Source organism: Nannobrachium achirus, assembly GCF_963921795.1.
Source record: "Nannobrachium achirus genome assembly, chromosome: 19".
Classification (NCBI taxonomy): domain Eukaryota; kingdom Metazoa; phylum Chordata; class Actinopteri; order Myctophiformes; family Myctophidae; genus Nannobrachium; species Nannobrachium achirus.
In genome coordinates, this window is record NC_137826.1 from 13,278,630 (window position 1) to 13,299,292 (window position 20,663).

Genomic DNA, 20,663 nt, shown 5'->3' on the forward strand with positions numbered 1-20,663 from the left:
TTCACTGTGCACAATTGGGCTGTTACTAACAGGCAGTTTTTATTTTCCTTTAACATATGTTAAATGTAGGCTATATGAAATTTCACATGAGATGCTGCCACAAACTTGTAGACTACAATCCTGCAGTTTCACACATAATATTTTTGAACATCTTCCAAACCAGAGTAATTACACTGTCATAACATGTCCACAAATATCACATGAAGAGCATCAGACCTGATAGGCAGTTTTTCCACAATTGAATTCCTTATAACTTTTAAATAGATTTAAAAACCAATACATACAGCTATAGCTATTCACACTTGTGTGATTACACACACACCGTTCTGTGTACAATTCAAACCTGAGGTTAGAAATGACCAATTTAAATATTTTTGTAGAAAAAGACAACAGATTTACAATTATTCTTCAGGGTTTTAATACATAGCCTAATGAACTATTATCTGCCATATCCCTATATTAGGCTACTACTGTATATGGCAGATGGTGTGGAAAATACTTTAACTAAGTATAAAGATTTTGGATTTGGGTCCTCAATGCATTATTGTATTTATTTGTATTATGCAACTGTTTAGCTCGTTAATCATGCTCCAATGTTATTTTATCACCCAACAAGGCTGCACATTGTCCATCAATCTGAAAGGCAATTATGAAAATTATAATCCTTGTAGCAATAAAAGCATTTTCCTATTTGTGTTACAGCTCTTAATATGCCTTTGATATACTTTCACTTAAAAAAAGACAGATTTACAGCAGCCTAGACTGAACCATACCTAACTATTGTAGGCCTACAGGTCAGCATTTGCATGCATGTGTAGCTGAATAGCTGGCAAATGGCTAGGTTGCTGGCTTTTATTGTATATTTCATTCATACAGTGAATACACTTCAACTTGCCACCTGCAAGCTATTAGGAAGTAATGAAGGCTGTCACAATAGTGGTAAAATCGACCATTTTCTTTGTTCGCTGCTTTGCAAACAAAACAAAATACACACAGCATGGGAAAGAGTGAGAAATAAAACACAACAAAATCTTACTCACATTGTTAATATTTAATGACTGAATCTCACAAATCATTGCAGTAATAATTCAAGGGTATGAATTCTCCATTTGAAAACACCATGTATAATATCCCATTGACATTCTTTTCCCCCGTATATGGAATTTCCATGTCTTATCTTAGCTGACAAGGGCCTGCCCTAAATGTTTTGTCAATGAACCATTACTCCCACCTAATGTTCTCCCCTCGTAACTCATGGTCAATCGAGCAACAGGCTACAATTAGGATCTCTCATTTGAGTTGCTGAATGTAGCATTTTGGAAGACTTTTGGTATAAATTCTGTATCTTTTGATAAAGTGTTTGCAAATGAAACACAGATGTCAAAGCAAAGTAAAAGTGGAATAACCAACATTTATGTTTTTGCCCCCCCCAACACAGCCCTTGAATAACCCTACAAAAAATATGTCAAAATCACATTGAACCTTTCTTTTGATGTAGCTGTTTTCATCACGAGAGGGCAGTTTTCATACACCTTAGATCTAGTTAATATTAATGCACAGATGGAGCCTTTTGTACAAATACACAATAAACCAAAGAAAACAAAATAGTCAATAATTCCAGATAACTAATACAATAGGTGTTATGGCGTGGAGTTGGATTGACTTGAGATTTAGAGAATACAGAGTGTGGCATAATACACTATATCAGGGTTCCCCAATTAGTTTTCCCCAAGGGCCGAATTATGTCTAGGGTACCAAGCCGAGGGCCACAACATTGCAGGGCGCGACGGCAGCGTTCCTCCTACACCAGCGACAGTTCAGATATCGTCGTTGTCGGGTGAAAATATTGTGTGTCCAAAACTGTTCGTTTTGAATTTATAATTTTTAAAGTTATTTAAACTAGTGAAAACAGCCGATCTACAAGCACACAACACCTCGCGGTGCGAGGCGTTGTGTGCTTGTAAATCTGCTGTTTTCACTACTTTTGTGCGACGGCCTTGTATGATTTGCGAAAAAACGTACAAATTTGGAGATACGAGATTTCCAGCCGACAACGACGATATACTAGTGTTGTTGCTGTTCTTATACCACCATTATTACTGGGGTTGGTGGGGGCCAGACAGTAGCCCGCCACGGGCCGCAAATGGCCCGCAGGCCGCCTATTGGGGAACCCTGCAATAGGTGTTATGGCGTGGAGTTGGATTGACTTGAGATTTAGGGAATACAGAGTGTGGCATAATACACTATATCCATTCTATAGATATAACAGTGGTTAAGTGGACCTCCCAATTCCATTGATCTGTATGTAGTTTTATCAGGAAGGCCAATGATGATGCTGTAGCTTGGAGTTGCTCTGTGATTACCCAGACAAAAACTGCTCACATGAGAAGATTATTACAAAGCAGAATAGCAAAGTAAAAGTAATAAATAAAAGAAACAAGGTCATCGAGACTAAATTCTTCTGTTCTTCAAAATTGTTCTTCACCAGTCCTTTTTCCTTCAGGATCAAAATACAGAATACAGAAGTTCCTGGCACCTTATAGATTTAAGGTGTCTAGCAAACGAACATAAAGCGTCATTATGTTCTCAAAGTTGTAATATCTTGTCACCTCCAAGTCCATCCTCATGCTATTTTATAATACTAAGAGCTGTTTGTATGATTGGCTAACGGGTGAATTTTGCGACGTAAATTCACTTGAGATAGAGAATCGTTTTGGTATTATCTGTAAACAGAAAGGTTCTTCTGGAGTCCAGCACAACATTAGGTTAAATGTCCATTATGGTTATTTTCCACTGCATGGTACCGTCTCAATTTGACTCGACTCTGCTCATCCTATTGTGGTTTTCCGTCAGCCAGAGGTTGTGGATAGTACAGTACCAGGTACCTGGAATTTGTTTCGGTATATCACCTCCATCGAGGTTCCAAGAGAGCTGAGGCTATACCAAATGTGATGTGAAAACATGCTCATTTGCTGAAGTTTATGTTACAGCAGATCCATGTGGCGTCGCTGCGACGGCCATCTACATTTAGGGGGCACTATCTGCAGCAGAAAAAGTACCAAAAGTACCAAAAGTGAGTGCAGTCGAGTCGTTTTGAGCTAGTGTGTGCAGTGGGAAAAGTGGCTTGCATTTCACGTTGTTTTCAAATGTACCTCTTTATCAATAAATCCTGATAACTAATACAGGTGTTACGGCATAGAGTTGGACTGACTTGAATTATAGGGAATACAGGGTGTGGCATAATAAACCTGACATATTTTAATAGCCAAGCTACTATAGTGGCCACACATTGTTTTTGTTCTTCATTTTCTCCTCGCGCCGACAAACAGCCACATATTGAAAATCAAGAACACCATCCCCTCTGGTATCCTCCATTCTTCCTGTCGCGTTGAAGAGTACGTAACGGCGTTCCATGCGGCGTCGCGATGATGACGACCAGCTACATAGAGGGGGTACTATCTGCAGTGTGGGAAACAAAGTACCTGGGACCAAAAGCGAGTAGAGTCGAGTTGAGCTGCATGGTACTGTAACTGTACATGCAGTGGAAAAGTGTCACACTGGCCTTTTCTTTCAAAATGTACCTTCGCGTGTTCCAATTCAAGCTTCTCTCTTCCCATATCAGTGTTGTTCCTGGAAGGCCACAAAAACAGAATTATTGCTCGGGGCTAATGGCATTAAGAAATATCGCTTTGTTTCACAACTCTACAAAATACAAAGCTGTTACGATGAGTGATTACGAACATCTTCAGTAAAAGCCGACTCCTGCTGGTGAATCCCATTAGCTGAATTTGCGCCATGCACCTGAAAAAACAATGTGGAGCGAAAAAGCTATTAGCACAACAAAGTCAATACAAACAATGTCTGAGACAATCTAAAAAAAAAAAAAAAAGAATCAATATTTTAATCTGGTGTTGTTTTACCGGGCTCTTTTCTGGATGTTTGCGCATGGCCTGTACCAGCTGGTCAACCTGTTGGTTGTGCTCCAAGGCCCCCCGCAGGGCGTCCTCGGTACTGAACAGCCGCTGACGCAACCGGGTCACCTCAGAGTCCAGAGCTGAGGGATCCATGGAATACCGACGATGGTCCGGGGAGGCCCGCTCACGACCCTGACGGATACAAGCACAGGGACATCACTATCGTCTAAGGGTGAAATAACCATATTATGCTATATTGTTTTTAAGTGGTCTATGCCAGTGGTTGTCAAATGTATTAATTTGAAGGACCCCCAAATTGATATGTATTTGGCCTCAGATCCCCCATCTCAAGACCGCCCCCAAATCTACAAGATCTACAAGGTCACAACGCCTCGCATCACGATGCATTGTGTACTTGTAGATAGGCTATTTCTGAATAGCCGAAGTATAAAGTAGGGTTAAAGTGGTAAAACAGTGGCGATATCCTGATGCTATATTATCTAATTTGGCCCTCAAGGACCCCTGTGGGAGCCCACTTTGATAACCACTGGTCAACATACATTATTAGTTAGCCAAAACCTGACAAAAACTGTGAATATATATCTGCACAAAAGTATATTTTAGCAATATAGCATGTCGTCACTGTCGGGCAGAAACCTCGTATCTCCAAGTTTCAAATTTGTATGTTTTTTCACAAAGTAAAGCCCTGCTTCATCATACAAGGCCGTCGCACAAAGGTAGTGAAAACAGCAGATCTACAAGCACACAACGCCTCGCGGTGCGAGGCGTTGTGTGCTTGTAGATCGGCTGTTTTCACTAGTTTAAATAATTTTTAAAATGTAAAATGGTTTTGGACATACAAGGTTTTCACCCGACAACGACAAAGTGTTCTGTTGTAATTGCTTCCACTCACCACCAGCAGCAGCTTTTCCCTAAGGGTCTTGATGTCTTCCTGGAGTTTCTGTTCCTTGACCCTCCACTCGGCCTTGTGCAGCTCTCGACCCAGGTCCCTCTCCATGTCCCGAGAGTGGCGATGCGAATCCAGCAGTAAAACCCTTAGCTCATTCAGGTTCCTATTGAGACAACACAAATATACTAGAAATAAGATTATACATACCGGTACATATACATTTTTTTAAAGTTCTATGGAGTTTATACTCGTTAATTAAAACACACGCATACACAAAATAACAGGATTGCAAAGTCGGGCCCTGAGGAACTGCTATGAGGCGGTGTAAAATAACCACATTGCTTGGGGTTCATAATCTACTTCAGGGGTCTTCAACAGGGGGTCCGGGACCCCTAGGGGGTCCTCAGAGTTACTACAGGAGGTCCTCCAAATTTTTGTGTGATAGAAACTTTTTTTTCTCCTTTTTTATATTAACCACTTGAACCACTAGTGTCCATATTTGGAGAACTTTAGCCAAAAATAGCTCTACAGATCTACAAGCTCACAACGCCTCGCAGCGCGAGGCGTTGTGAGCTTGTAGATCGGCTATTTTCGGCAAAGAGCTTTTGTGTAGAGGGGAAAAAGAGCAGACCAAATACAGAGTGAAAGGTCAAATTTATTAAGCATTGACGGTTCAAGTGGTTAAATATCTGAAAACACAAATTGACATGAATCCAAAATACACTGACGATTGCGCTGTCAAACAATGAAACTTTATGGAATCTATGAAAAGGTTGTGGGGGTCCCTGCTTCATCTCTCTCTCAACTAAGGGGTCCTTGGCCTGAAAACGTTGAAGACCACTGCTCTACTTCACGCTCCACCTCTTGACTATGAGGCCCTTCACACACAAAGTGTTTTTGTTTTTGTTACATTGAAGCAAATAAAATGCATGTGAGACAGTGAAAACAAGAAGGAATTGAGGCACTTGTTGTAACCACATGGAACCTGTGTGATTAATGTAATGTTTCTGATCTACATTCAAGATAGTACTGTAGTACAAACTGAATAATTCTTACCAGTATTAGCAGTCTAGTTTCTCTTATTCTAATTCATTATTTAGGTTTAGGACAGGTTTTGCTGAGCATACAAGCAATTTTTCTGCACTGCCCTAATTCACACCCAGGGGTGTCACAAGGGGGGAGGGAAGTGGGACTGAGTTACTAGGGCCCAAGGTGGAGGGGCCTTAATTATTTTATACTTTAGCTATTTTTGAAAAGTCTTTTGAAAAATCTTTGAATATATGTATTTTTAAGCAATCATTTGTAACTCAAATTTTCTTCTTCTGGGGGTCCCTGGAACGAAATTTTTCGAGATGGGGGTCCCCCGTGGCCAAATACATATAATTTTGGGGGTCCTTTACACGAAAAAGTTTGAGCACCACTGACATAGAAACCTTTAAAAAAAAAACTTAGAAGGATTTGAAATAATGACTTTTTAAAGAATTTTCAAGGTTTTTCAAAAATAGTAGATCTACAATCGGTGCCGCGCTGTGAGCTTGTATATCTGCTATTTTTCAATAGTTAAAACACAAAATAATGCGTAATAATGTGTTCACAGTCTAAATGAAGAACATTCATGGGGGGCCCTCAGTGAGTCCTTGTACCCAGGGCCCAGAATATGGTGCCACACCCCTGTTCACACCCAAACACCTGGAAGCAACCCAGTACAAGTTGGTATTCTACTGCTGCCTGAGCAGTTGCTAAACAATAAATCATGGATCAGCAGTACCACAGAAATCAAATAGTTGTATGGTTGAAAGGATGCACCTTATGAAACTAAACTTAAAGTCATACTGCCATGTCTAGAATTTCGTCGTTTTAGGGGCAAGGCCAATTGGCCTTTGTTGTTGTCAATTTTGGGAGGGCACAAAGGCCAAATGCTAGGGCAGGAAGGCCATCAAATAAAACAAGGTTTAGTCCATTGAAAGAAATAATTGAATTTAAGGGTTAGGATGATTTTGAAATGTAGACTATCTGCAGTGAAATCTCAGCCCTGCACAAATGAGACTTACTGCATTGGTCATCAACCCAAAAATATATTTTTGCCACAGACTTACAAAAGGAGTGGTCAATAATATTACCATGAATAAAATACTAAATGTATATTAGTCCAGACATGATGGAGAACACATGCTGTGTTGATGGAGAACACATGCTGTGTTTTTAAAGAGGGAGAGTGGTTAGTCATCCCTTTGAACTTTATTTTATAGTAGGAAAGTAGGAAAGCTGAGAGGGAAGGTGTAGATAGAGCAATTTATAATCCATTTTGAAAAGATGCTTTAAAAGTCAAGTGTATTATTGTTATTATTTCCATGGCCATCTCTGAACCTTTTATCACTTTCTTACCTCTAATTTTTCCAAAGTGGTAGCTTTGAACTTTTCAAAGCACTAAAGGCAATTAGAGAAGAATTGTCATATTGACATCATCCACATTATTCATTTGCTTTAAAAATCTGGGTTCTTTATTAGAATGTTAATGTCAAAGGGCATTTGAGAAACGCAGCTCTTAAACTGTTCAGATTGCCTTGGAAGACATGTTTTGGTATGGTTCTCTGCAATGGCGTTTCTGGGCGTACTGGCACCAGTGGCCAGTGGTTCTCAAAGTTCAGGGGTCCTTGAGCGGGTATTAAGAGGAGAAAGTGGTACAGTCAGCTGGGGCATTAAGGCCACTGTGGCCTCAGGTCATGCCATTTTTTGAAGGGGCACAAGGCCAAACTGAGGGGCAAGGACGGCCATGGCCTTCATGGCCTCCCTGAAATTCCTGCCCTGCATACTGCGTAACATTAATTTTAGTATACTCTTTTTGGCAACCCCCTGGTTTGTCTATGGTCAGTTAAGGGCTTTGCACACAGCCACACAGAACCGTTGCGTTTCTTTCTGTTTGCTGCATGATTAAAACGCATTGGATTTGGTGTGCAAGGCTGTGCGGAATCCACACTGCGGATCCGAAAAGGAGTCATAAAAGGAGTCAATGAGTTTTTACCGCATGCGACAAGACGCACAAATCGAACCTTGGTTCGATCGGGAAAAAAATGCGCAGCCGCAGCCACAAATATCCATTCAAATATGTCTTCCCTGGGTATTTTTGGTTACTTCCTGAAAGCTGAAAGCCTCTGAGTCAAAAGGCCCAACTGAAAAACACTGAGTTAATGACATCATAAACTCAGCCCATCCCCTTTTACCATACAGGGTGTGGCTAACTTCAGCTGTGTCACCACCCACCGAGGCCAGACTGTTGCCTCCGCGATTTGGGCAAATGCTCCCGGCATACAGTCTGGCAAACGGAAATAGAAACGATGAGTGCGAGATAAAGAGATAACATGTCCTACTGAAGCGTTAAGTCTCCTTTCAATATTTCTGGGGGCGTTATTTCGTCTTTCTCTGGTGTTATTGGTGTTACTTCCATGATGTTTTCAAACGTTTTCTTAAACTATACACCCATAACAAGAATATGCCGCTCGAATGACTTTGTCTGAGCTATTGTGTTTCTGTTATGTTTCCAATGGGACTACAGTTCAGTGCAGCAGTGCTACTTCCGATACTCGCCGTTCGGGAGCTGCCGTTCCAGACTCTATATCGCATTCGGAGATTGTGGAATAGTTGTCTGGCTACGCGAGACTACCACCCACCTGACAACCAGGCATACTTAATGAACTGGTGGGTGTGGCCACATAAAAACATAATTTTAACACTTTCTGTACACTTTTTTGGAAAACATCTTCCACCTAGTAGAATCATAATTACACCCTCCAGAAAAACGCGATTATGCGATCGCAGAATTTCCCGCAATAATCAATAAATGCCGCTGATTATGCGGGGGCTCGCATGATTTCACAATCCCCGCATATTCACCGCATATTTCGCATATTTCCGCGGAAAATATGCGAAATATGCGGGCATCGCTTGATTTCACAATCCCCGCACTTTTTCGCATAAAAGTATAAAGTCATCGCCGCTTCACCGTTCACGTTCAGACACAAAACAGAAGCAAAACAATGATGCGCTGTGAAACCCGCGGCTCCTCTCTCTGTGTGTGTGTGTGTGTGTGTGTGTGTGTGTGTGTGTGTGTGTGTGTGTGTGTGTGCCGTCGTGCGATTGCGTGCACGCTGCACCGTGAGAACTGCAGGCAGACAGAGAGAGATGCAGGCATAATGTAGGGCAGGCTATACGGTATGAGCGTTGGCCCTCGCCAACGTGACGCTAGAATAACACACTCTTCCTCGGTCCTCAAACTTCAAGAAACGTCAAATTAAAGTTTATCCTACTTGGTTTGAGGTCTCCATTGTACTCCGTTTGAAACGTTGCGTCGTTGCCGTTCAAAGCAAACGAGCACCTCTCCGAAAAAAGTAGCACGCAGTATTCCATGGATGGATAGGAACAGCAATTGAATGCATAACATTTTAATCCCTTAAATCCCTTTAGAGAGAGCAAAACCACATAAATAAACCCGAGTTTTGCTTTAGCAGTGAGCTGTATCCTTAGCAATCACATAGGCCATAGGGTAATTATTTTTGCCTTGATGTAGCCCATTAAGGTAATTAAATTGCAGATATTTGACAGAGGTTTGCTTTTTTGCCTTGAAAATAATGAAAGGCAGTCAAAAGTCTGTTTTGCATTTCTCAATTCACTGTTTCGTGTTTTGACTACTTTGATGACTACTTAGTGATGTTGTGAGCTTGTAGATTGTCTATTTCCAAATAGCCAGTGTACTGTATATTAAAGTGGTTTAATTCATAGTTATCAATTTTTATTATAATATGTATATATACTGTATATAGGCTATAAATATGTTTTTTAAGTTCCCGCATATTTCGCATAATTTCGCTTTTAATCGCAACTTTCACAAGTTCCCGCATATTTCGCATAGTTTCGCATTGTCATCGCATAAATTCACACAAAAACCCCGCATAATTCACCGCATAATCAAGGATTTTTGCCCGCAAAATCAAGGATTTTAGTCCGCATAATCAAGGATTTTTGCCCGCGTTTTTCTGGAGGGTCTACATAATACCTGATCATCATGTTTTAATGGGGGGAAAAAATCTTTAACGTTCCCTATGAAAGCAGCATGAGCTGAATTATGATTGGTTTACGTTTGTGGGTACAGAGAAACAGAGATAGATACAGTACAGAGCTATACAGAAAACCCTGTTCTAAATGGCTCGGCCCCTTCAGCGGCACACCGTAAAAAACAAGTTAGCAGAGAGGGGCATGTTGCAGATGCAACACAGCCACCAGAGAGCACTGTGTACTGAAAGGAATGAAAAACGGTGCATAAGAGCAAAAGCCTAATCTGAACTGAACACACATGTATTCTCTAAAAAGGGGTCAAGCACACATATAGTTTGTTTACTGTAGCTGTAAGCACCTGTGCCACTAGACCACTTACAGTACACAGGCCTCATGACATGTTTGCCTAGTAGGATACAGTTCGTTACCCCCTGAAGGGAGATTTGAAACACCTGCGTTGGAAAGTTTTACTAAGTCTTTGTTTGCATAAAAACACGTAAGAAAGGCTGCAGAGTGTGCTGATGGATGACAGTATATTATGTGTTGACCTGGTTCGATTCTGGAGACATGCTGTGTTGCGTGTGCTTCCCGATCTCTATTCTTTTTTTGCAACATGAACCCCTGCAAATCTTGGAAGGCAATTGATGCCATTTGGAATGGAATATGGAAAATCGGACTGACGTGTACCGATTTCTGTGAGTTTTTGTCAAAATGTGCAGTTGTAACCAAAAGTATGTTTAGAAGAAAACATGAAATGACAGAACATTCTCGGTGGCAATGGCCGTCCAAGAGTTGTAGGCCAAAATGTGAGACAGCCTGTTATTGCGCCCCCATGAGTCCTTTGGGATAGAGGTTTTTCCTTGGCCTGCTCGGAGCAAAGTTTGAGTTTCACACTGATCTATCCAGCGGTGCCCGAGATGAGCTGCTCGCAGACATATAGACAGACAGACAGACAGACAGACAGACAGACAGACAGACGTGGAGTGAAAACATAACCTCACCCCCGGCTGTTTCGGCCAGGACGGAGAGAATAAAGGGGAACACACACCGGACGCGGAGGCAGCACGGAAGCGACGCGTCAAAACATACAGCCCCATTATTTTCAATGAACTAACCCACACCGGCGGCGTCAGCCGCGGGTCTGCCGCCTCACCTGCCGCGCCGATACGCCGCTGTTCTATTTTTCCAGCGTTGCCGCGCGGTGAACATGTTCTCCCATGGTTCTCCCCACCGGGGGAAATGGATGTGCTGTGTGGCAGCGCGCCGCATCCAGTTGGGGTTACCGTGCGGCACTTCACGTGTGCCGATACCGCGCTGCTGCCCAGCCGCCCGCGTCCAGTATGTGCTCCCCTTAATACAAAATAAAGACTGCTTCCATCACAACTAAAAGCAGTATTTTCAACTGACCCCCATGGAAGAAAGCCACTATGTCAACATAATACATTGTGACAGTTTAAGGCTGTGTACCATGGAGCTGGCTAAACCAAATCAAATGTTTCTTGTTAGGTGTTGTTGACAGCTTCTGTACACAGGGTATACGTAACAAGTCCAAGGAGGTCACATGAGGTGACAACAGGGGCGTCAATTGGGTATGGCAGGGGTATGCAGCTGCCATACCCTGGGTCCAGGGGGGAAAATAAAAGTTACTTTTAAATATATCCACGAATGTCTCTTTGTGTATCTGTGATGGTTATTATGTTGTTAATTTACAGTAAAATAACTACAAATGCAAAATTTAATAAAATGGTCACTTTAACAAGGTATTATAATTATATTCTCCACACTTTTATTCTCTCCATCTTGACAGAATGGTAAATTCCCAGGTTCTGCAGGTCAGACACGTTTACTAACATGCCAAGTTTAGCTGCACTTAAACAACCGTTCCAGGCTGCCATATCCAGCCCAAGAAACCGTAGAAACCTGTGTAAAAAACTGACAAAACTAGTTTTTTTCCCCCCAGACATTGTGAAAATAGCCGATCTACATGCTCACAACGCCTCGCAGCGCGAGGCGTTGTGAGCATGCCTATTTTCATGCCTATTTTCCATAGGCATAGCTTTTACTGAACTGACGCCACTGAGTGACAAGCTATGCCATTTGTCAGGAGTGACTGTTGAGCCTCATTAACCAATTTCAAACTGGTGTCCCTATTTTGAGCATGTCATTATACTCAACCATTTGCAAAAAACCTTTGTCATGAATCATCATCATTATGAGCTTATAGATCTATTTTCACCGGGGAACCCCGGGCAACTATGTATAGGGTTTAGAATGACATTACAGAATAATTTTGCTTTCATAAACGTATTTGAATATCTCAGAATTTGAAAACATAATTTCACCACAAATAAAGATTGTGTATAAATTAATAAACAAAGTATTTAAAGTATCTGAATATCTGAATGACCTCTCTTTCTTCAGCAGATCTTGACTGATGATGACCAGCTGCCCAGATGCATCGTGGGACTTCTTGGTGATGGACTCCAGATCTGCCTCCAGTCGGTGCTTCTCCTTGCCGAGGGCTTCTACCTTCTTGTCCCCTGAGCGCACTTTGCCCTCCAACGCTGAAGGAAAAGGGATAGTGAGATTTTAAAGATTTCTCTTTAAAATAATATGCAAAGTCCTTGAATTTGCATAAAATGGGACAATTTAAAATTCTAGAAATGGCAGCAACACCTCCCGTTTCAGTTCAAATTCAAAGAAATGAATGATTTTCTCTAATCTTCATCACGTGAACTGTGATAGTGACAATAGGAAATACATTACCCATGACCCATGTGGGTTACTGTACCTTAGGAAAACATATTTATAATTTCTTCTGCTGAGGTGTAACAGTCTATTATCACAAGCTAAATGAATAGGAACATATCATTGCTCTAGTTTCATTTACATGACAATACATCAAAAGTAAATGTGTAAGTCATCTAGAAGTACACAAGTGAAATTTCTACTTTTTAGCTTATTTTCTTCAATAATGTATATATTTTCCAAACCATTTTACATGACATGTTTTGCATAGTGAACATTCCTTGATAGTTTCCAAACTCTATGAGAGGGAAAGCAATCCAATTAGTTGAATTAAGACTTGGCTTCATTCAGAGCTATGCAAAAATTGCTGATTCATAAAACAATGATCAGCAGCTATTGAACGGCAGTTAATATACTGAGTGTCCTTAATTTTCAGAATTGTAGGTGTAACACATGCATATAAAGTACAGTAACTATTAAGGGTGCGGGAAAAAATCGATATGAATCGATTATCGGTTTCAACACTAGCGATACGGCCGCATCGATGCGCGTTTACCCGGATCGGTCCAAATCGCGGCCGTATCGGTCGATGTATCGGTCCTAAAGTTATTAATCGGATTAATCGGATTTTAGCATTAAATAATTAACCTGCTGTGAAATTCTGAACTTACTTACTCATCGTTTACTGTTACAAATCATTACTTCAAAAGTGAGCGCTGCTAGCAGTCAGTGCTGCAGTGCAATGGAAAGAAAAAAAAAGAAAAAGCTGCCTGCTGCTCTGTCCTCCGCTAGAGCTGGGTTTCTGCGTACTACAGTCACTGTCCTGCGGGAAGCCGCAGATCTACAAGCCCACAGGGTGTTGCATGTGGATGGGTTGTAAACTTATAGATCTGCTACTTCCGACATAGCACACTGGTGCGTGTATGACGCTCGCATGTGCGACACACAGCGACTTGTAAACAAACCAACAACGTGGTAGACTAGTTCCATCACTATTCACTATGGGTTATTCCAGTGGAGAAACGCAAGTTTGGATTTTATAAGAATGCGACAGTAATGGATTGGATAACACTTTTCCCAGTAGAACCATCAGAAGTCCCCGCGCTTGTCGACAGCAAAGGTAATAATCACAGCATCAGCTTTTATTGCAAAGGGCGACTATAGAGTATTGGTTTTCAAAGTGGGGTCCGGGGACCCCCAAGGGTCCTTGAGGCAGTTCTAGGGGGTCCTCGGCAAAATGATAGGAACCAAATGGACCCTTGGGTATGTGTAACTCAGCAGGGGAGTGTACAAATGGAACCAAATGGACCCTAATGAACCCTTGGGTATGTGTAACTCAATGGAGTGTACAAATGGAACCAAATGGACCCTAATGGGTCCATTTGGTTCCATTTAAACTTAAGACAAGAGCCTGATCCATATGTCAAACTGGGGGTCCTTGACATTGATTTTTTTTTAGAACTACTGCAGTAGAGCCATAAGATAACAAGTAGACATGATGTGTGCCAGACTTCAAATGTTGCACTTACTTTATACTGCTGTTGTTACTGTTGTAAAGTGGATCTCTTTGAAATGATCTTATTGACTGAATAACAGCAGGCTCTTTTACTAGTTTTATTTGGTGATCTGATCTGTGGCATTGCTGAGGATTGATCTGATCTGTGGCATTGGTGAGGATGTATTTTAGTTTTTCAGTGTTATTATAGCAGCTTTGCAAAGTACAATTATTGCACTGTACTGAAGCCTGAAGGGCCAGGCCTTTTGTGTGTTTGTTTTATATTTCTCCACCTGACCAACTGTAACTGCTAAAGTGAAGCTCTTAGAAATGGGTGTGTGAGACAGATTTTCAAACCATGTCAGTAGGCTTTGTAGTTTACATTAATTATTTTTTGTATCTACATGTCTGTGTCTATTTAGAATGAACACAACAATGACATGATACTAAAATGATTTGTCATCCATCTTTCTTTACAATTTTCTGTTATTCCTTGGTCTTTTATGAGATATCCATTATTTGAAGGTCAGCCATGCTACTTTATAGATCAAGTTTCTTAATTAAAAATGGAAAATGTATGTTTCATTAAACGTAAGTATCAGATCACACCGTATCGAATCGTATCGAATCGGATCGAATCGAATCAAATTCCACAAAATCGAAATCGTATCGAAATTGCACCAAATCGAATCGTATCGAATCGTTCTGTATGTAAGCCGTATCGTTTCCGAATCGAATCGTTAGCCCATGTATCGGATACGTATCGAATCGCCTTGTAGGGGATGGATACACACCCCTAGTAACTATGTACAGTATATCTGCCTTGTAATAAAACATGTTTTACAGAGAGGCTTATTGATGCTGTTATCTCTAATCGCCATGACTGTAATGGTGTTTACCTGTCTTAATCAAAAGAGCTGGCTCGGCTCCAGTGTGCTCAGAAAGTGGCCGGAAGGCTTCTAACTTTACTAGCAGTGTTAATTTTGACTGGAAATTTTGATTTTGTTTTTAGTCATATAGTCATATGAAATGTTTTCCTTTTAGTCCAGTTTTAGATTAACTCAATATCTTAAGATTTTTGTCAACTAAATCGACAGTTGATTTTAGTCGACTAAAGTGCATTTCAGGCAGGCCTCAATGGCATCTCAATGCCTGATTTATACTTACTGTAGCTGTGTACCGGAAATATTTTTGGAGCGTGACACCCGCACACAACCATGAAGCATCTCCTCTCTAGTCCCTCCCTAACATTTTAGTCTAGTTTGTATTTGTTGATGAAATTATCAATATATTTCGTCATCATAGCTTAGTTTTTATTTAGTTTTTGTTTCGTTTTCGTCAGTGAAAAAAATACAGTAGATGAACATTTTTCGTCCTAGTTTTAGTCAACGAAATGAACACTGTTTAGTAGAACTAAGAAACATCCACTACATCTCCCGTTTCAGCATCTCTTCATTGGCATCTCTAAACTGTAGAATTAATCTCAACATTGTATTGTTTCTTACAAGTCTTTGCATGGCTTGGCTCTAAGTTATATTCTGTCTAGAGGTGACAGAGCTCTTTAGCCATCTAATATGACCTGTCTGAGGAACTCTGCAAGCCCAGTATATATGGGTGTACTTACATTACATTACATTGAATGGGTTTTATGAGCTGGATGGTGGAAATATATAACCTAATAGCTAAAGATACTTTTAATTGAACAGCTTCTACACATTAATTTCTTTTGGATTAAATGGAACTGGCTGAGTGCCATTCTCTAGTTTGTTTTTTCTGTAACTTTGCCTAATGAAGTTTCTTTTAAAGGTCACACTTACCGGTAATCTGTGATTTGAGGCTGTCAACCTGTGCAGTGAGAGTTGACACCTCTTTTTCCCTTTTCATCAACTTCTCTGTTGTTTCTGAGTGAGAAGAAAATCAATCATTATAGAATCATAACAATTCTAAGACAGACAAATTATTTGAATATACATTTGTATGTGCAGTCCCTGGGCAGGCTGACATCAGAAACTTTGCTAACTAAACAAAAACATCTTTGTAATGAATTGATTAAATTGAGTTTCATCAACTACCCTAGTTTTCCCTAAAGAACCCCTGAAAAAGAGGCACATTCTTTTTTTATAACCCACTTTTTCACTAGGTGCCAATTATCTAATGTAATCCTGGGCGCTACACTCCCTCTGCCAACTTGGGGAGAGTGACGGATTGACACCATGCTTCCCTCTATGCATGACGAGTCCAAGCCACTTCTTTTCACCTGACAGGGGGGAATTTCCCTAGTTGGACGTAGCGCGTGGAAGGAACACGTTATTCCAACCAGTTCCTTTGCCCTCCCTCCATCAGGCGCCCGGCTGGCCAGGGGGAGGCAGTATAGAGACCAGGAGGTATAGAGAAAAAGAGGTACATGACACTTTGCACATTTCGCCTCAGTGTCCTCCTCCTCAATGTCATATTGATTGAGTGTTCAAAACACAGGTGCATTCAGCGCTGAAACCATGTGTTGGCTATGATGTGGTTATGACAAATGCCAATGGAATCTATGAAGCCAGTTCAATCAGACAACTGGCGCCATTATGGAAAGTTATTTCCCTGATGATATATGAGATCTGGTACTGATTCTCATCTCTCCCAGCAAAGTGTAAACAGATAGCCAACATGAGAGCAAGCAGTGATCAATTACCCAAGCTAAAGTGAAGGTGGCGGCTGGGCAAAAGCAATCAGCAGCTGCAAAAGTGGTAGCAGGTACACATACAAAATTATCTGTTTTAATTTAACTGGGAGTGTAGAAATGGAGCAAAATGGATCAGTAATGGTCCATTTTGTTCTATTGTTAAACTCTCTGTGTGAGAGCTTAGCATAAAGGCAGCCCTATTAACTGTCAGAGACATCTGAAACATGTGAGTTGCAAGCCGGTTCACTTTATTTTGGTATCTTTTAAAAGTTTTAAAAGCTTTTTAAAAGTACAATTTTGTTTTTAGCTGGCTGACAGTATGAACAGATGGCTGACCAAATGAACATAAATATTACAATTTTATACTTTTAACGACATCCCATTTTTGCAGAAAGCCAGCAAATATTTAATTCAAAGAAGTTCGATACCTTCAATATTCTGGTTTAGCTTCATCTTTTCATCTGAGATGTCATTATCCTCTATTACCTGAAAAGACAAAAGTATTGTCAGAGTGAAACTGAAGGGAAGGAAAGAAAAAATGTATTACATTTAGTGAAACTTTATAGGGTTGCATGTCTCCATTCCGACATGTCTCCATTCCGACACTAACCCTATACCTAACTCCAACCCTAAATCTAACCTCTGTGGAAGTGTTGCCACTGTCGGAGTGGCGACATGTCGGAATGGAGAGCGCCCCCCACTTTATAGGAGGTATTATTATTAGTATTGTTATTATTATCTGTTCACAGTTTGTTGGCACAAACTGCATTCAAATCAAGGCACGTTACATCAACGCCACATACATTTGCATCATGGGACGTGTAGCGGTCCGCTTCGGTAGCCTGCAGCCGGTTCGCCGTCACCCTCAACTTCTCCTCCAGGTTGTGGATCTCCTCTCGGCTCTGGGCCTGGGCTTTCTGCAGAGCCTGGTAGTAGGGATGGGACGATAAGCGATATTATCGTTTATCGTGACAAAAAACTGTCACGATTATCGTATTGTGGAGATTTACTTTATCGTGAAATCGTCCTCCGCCATGCACTGGGATCAATTCACCTTTTATTTGCCGAGCTGCATATCCGGTACATTTAAACCCTCTATTGGTAAAACGTATAATATACATACCCTGATAAAGTCTTTTTTCACTCTTTTTCACCAAATCTCTTTGCCAAAAAATAGCCGATCTACAAGCTCACAACGCGTTGATATGGAATTTTCATATCGTCCCTACCTGGTAGTCCATCATCTTCTTCTCGGAAAGCTCCAGCCGCTCCCTCAGCTCCTCGGCAGCGCCGTCCTGCTCCTCCCGAAGCTTCTCCATCTCCGCTAGCCTCTGCTCCGCCTTCTGCTGCTTCTCGGTCGCCTCCCGCAGTTCCAGCGCTTGCTGAGAGCTTTGGACCTCGGCCTGGCTCTTCCATGGCTGGCTGTTCTCCGCCAGCTGGTCCGTGGCCTCCTGGAGGCGCGTGCAGAGGTCCTCACGCTCCTTGGTCAGAACGGCTGCCTCGATCTTGTGCTTGGCCTTCAGATTCTCCACCTCTAGCTGGTGCTCCATTCTCAGGCTCTCCATCATGGTTCTAAGCTCCTGGGGGTCCTGCTCCTGGCCTGGAGATGAGGTGTGGTTCAGCTCCGCTATGGAGCGCTGATGGTCAGTGGCTAAAGCATCCAGTTTGGCCTGCAATAAGAGTTAATGAATTGTCTTAAACAGCTGGTGCCATGATTTTTTCCCATCTCTAAAACATGATTATCAGGTATTATGATTATACTAGGAGGAAGATTTTTTCCAAAAAAGTATACAGAAAGAGTTAAAATTGGGTTTTTATGTGGCCACACCCCCAGTTCATTAAGTATGCATGGATGTCATGGTGGGTGGTGACCCAGCTGAAGTTAGCAGCTAAAATAGCAGATCTACAAGCTCGCAGCGTCTATTTTTGAACATTTGTCTTTGAATATTTTTGACCCGGTTCTATAAATGTCTTCTAAATCAGTGGTTCTCAACTTTTTCATGTCAAGGACACACAAAATTACATGTATTTGGCCGTGGACAAAAATGTTTTGTCCAAAACAAAAATGTTTTGTCCGCAGAAGCTGCGAGCTTGTATATCTGCTATTTTTCAATAGCTAACGCATTAAATAATCCTAGGCCTAAATGGGTTAACACAATATGGGTGGGGTACCTTCCAGCTGTCCATCAGCTCCATGTTCTCCTTGGTGGCCTGCTGGACTCTGCTCTTCAGCTCGCTGATCTCCTGGCTCTGCTTATCCACCGTGGCCTTGAGTCTGTCCGTCTCCTGCTGGCGCTCCGCCAAGGCGGCCTCGTGCTTCTCCTTCAGCTCGCTGCTCTCTTTGAAGTGCTCCCGACCCGCTGACAGCAGCTGCTCGCGGAGCAGGGCCGTCTCCGGTTGGGTGCCCGCCGCCGCCGCCGCGGGGTCCGCGTCTCCGTCGTCGCCGACTCGCTGAGAGTCCGATGAGTCGGGGCCCCGGATCTGAGCCTGAAGCGTGCCGATCTCCGCTCGCCTCAGGGTCAGCTCCTCCTCCAGCTGCATGATTCGGCTCTTTTCCTCGACCGTGGTTTGCTGGCGAGACAGATGTTAGAAAATGAATGCGTTATTGATTTTTTTTTATGTCACTGCCATAGCAGCACGACGCCAACTCACACAAATGAATGACATCATTGCCGTCACACAGGTCATGGCCTGTAACAGAGTGATGTCATTTCAATGAGAATATGGCATCGATAAAACATTCAATGTGTATTGTGCGGGCATCCAGGCCTAAGGAAATGACAGAATCATGAGCACAAAAGCTGGAGCTGTGAACTGTTAAGCATTCAAAGGGAAATCCTGGTAGGTCAAGGCTTGAAAATCAGCAGCACCGCAGCAGAGATTGCTAATTATTTAGACAGTGGCACATTGTCTGATTTCTTTGTCTTCACTCTATACTTTTAGCCTGGTTCCAGGCCCTGAATCGCTAGTACCTCTGGTCAAACATTGGTAAAATTGTCAAATATTAGAGGCAGAAATTGGGGAAATAGCACATCTACATGCTCACACCACCTCGCGTTGCAAGGCGTTGTGAGCATGTAGATCGGCTATTTTTTTCACAATGGAATAGATTGAGTCAAACTAAATGTAATATTCAAATATGATTATTTTGGGGGTCACAGCCTGAAAAGGTTGAGAACCACTGGTGTCATCTTTTAAAGTATGGTTTAAGTTATAAGTTGTTTGAAGAAAACCCAAATGTTTTAATATTCAAAAGAGAACTTCACCCTGGTCGCATTTAAACTCAGTCATTGCATAATTTCACTTTCAAGGTAAAAATCCCCAAACAATGTGACCCTGTGCAAATAGTGGGCTCAACGAATGTGCAAAAATGAGTGAACAGGAAAGCCATTCTCTGATTGTCTAGAAGCAGCCAGGCATATACAGTACAACAAGCCAACAGCAAATCTCAATGCACAACAAACTCTACATAAAGGAAAGTACAATCACCGCACACATTTTTATCCAATCGTAATAAAGAAATGAAAGATTAAGAAAGAATAAACTGTCGCACAGTGCACTCATGTTAATTTCAATCATCAGGGCAAACTATCTACTAGACCTCAGAATTGCTAGGTGACAGAGAACAGAGCATTTGTCTTCAAAGGCATTCTACACAACACACAAGAGTGAAGGATTGTCTATGCAATGTTAATGTCCATGGCAGTATCTCAAGTCATTTTGAAGTCAGGAAGTCGGACAGCTTAGCAGAGGATCAAAGCCAAAATCATTCATATTTTTCACCTTGATTCTCTTACCCAACCTCAAGGATACTGCATCAACTTTGCATCTTCCCTGTTGGCAAAAGCAGACCTTAACATGTGAACTGTGCTGTGC

At 41.6% G+C, this 20,663-nt stretch overlaps 1 protein-coding gene across 1 annotated transcript in view; it reads right to left on the reverse strand.

Moving 5' to 3' along the window:
- Positions 1-3,720: 3,720 nt before the first annotated feature.
- Positions 3,721-20,663, reverse strand: part of clip2 (CAP-GLY domain containing linker protein 2) — a gene marked incomplete at both ends in the record, with an annotated part of 48,600 nt that continues 31,657 nt past the window's right edge. Inside the window, 10 exons of the mRNA XM_080748615.1 lie at positions 3,721-3,801; positions 3,921-4,106; positions 4,828-4,987; positions 12,281-12,437; positions 15,934-16,017; positions 17,216-17,273; positions 17,591-17,713; positions 18,017-18,457; positions 18,960-19,358; positions 20,571-20,621. Of these exons, the coding sequence (XP_080604741.1) occupies positions 3,721-3,801; positions 3,921-4,106; positions 4,828-4,987; positions 12,281-12,437; positions 15,934-16,017; positions 17,216-17,273; positions 17,591-17,713; positions 18,017-18,457; positions 18,960-19,358; positions 20,571-20,621 (1,740 nt within the window). The remainder of the gene's footprint in view (positions 3,802-3,920; positions 4,107-4,827; positions 4,988-12,280; positions 12,438-15,933; positions 16,018-17,215; positions 17,274-17,590; positions 17,714-18,016; positions 18,458-18,959; positions 19,359-20,570; positions 20,622-20,663) is intronic.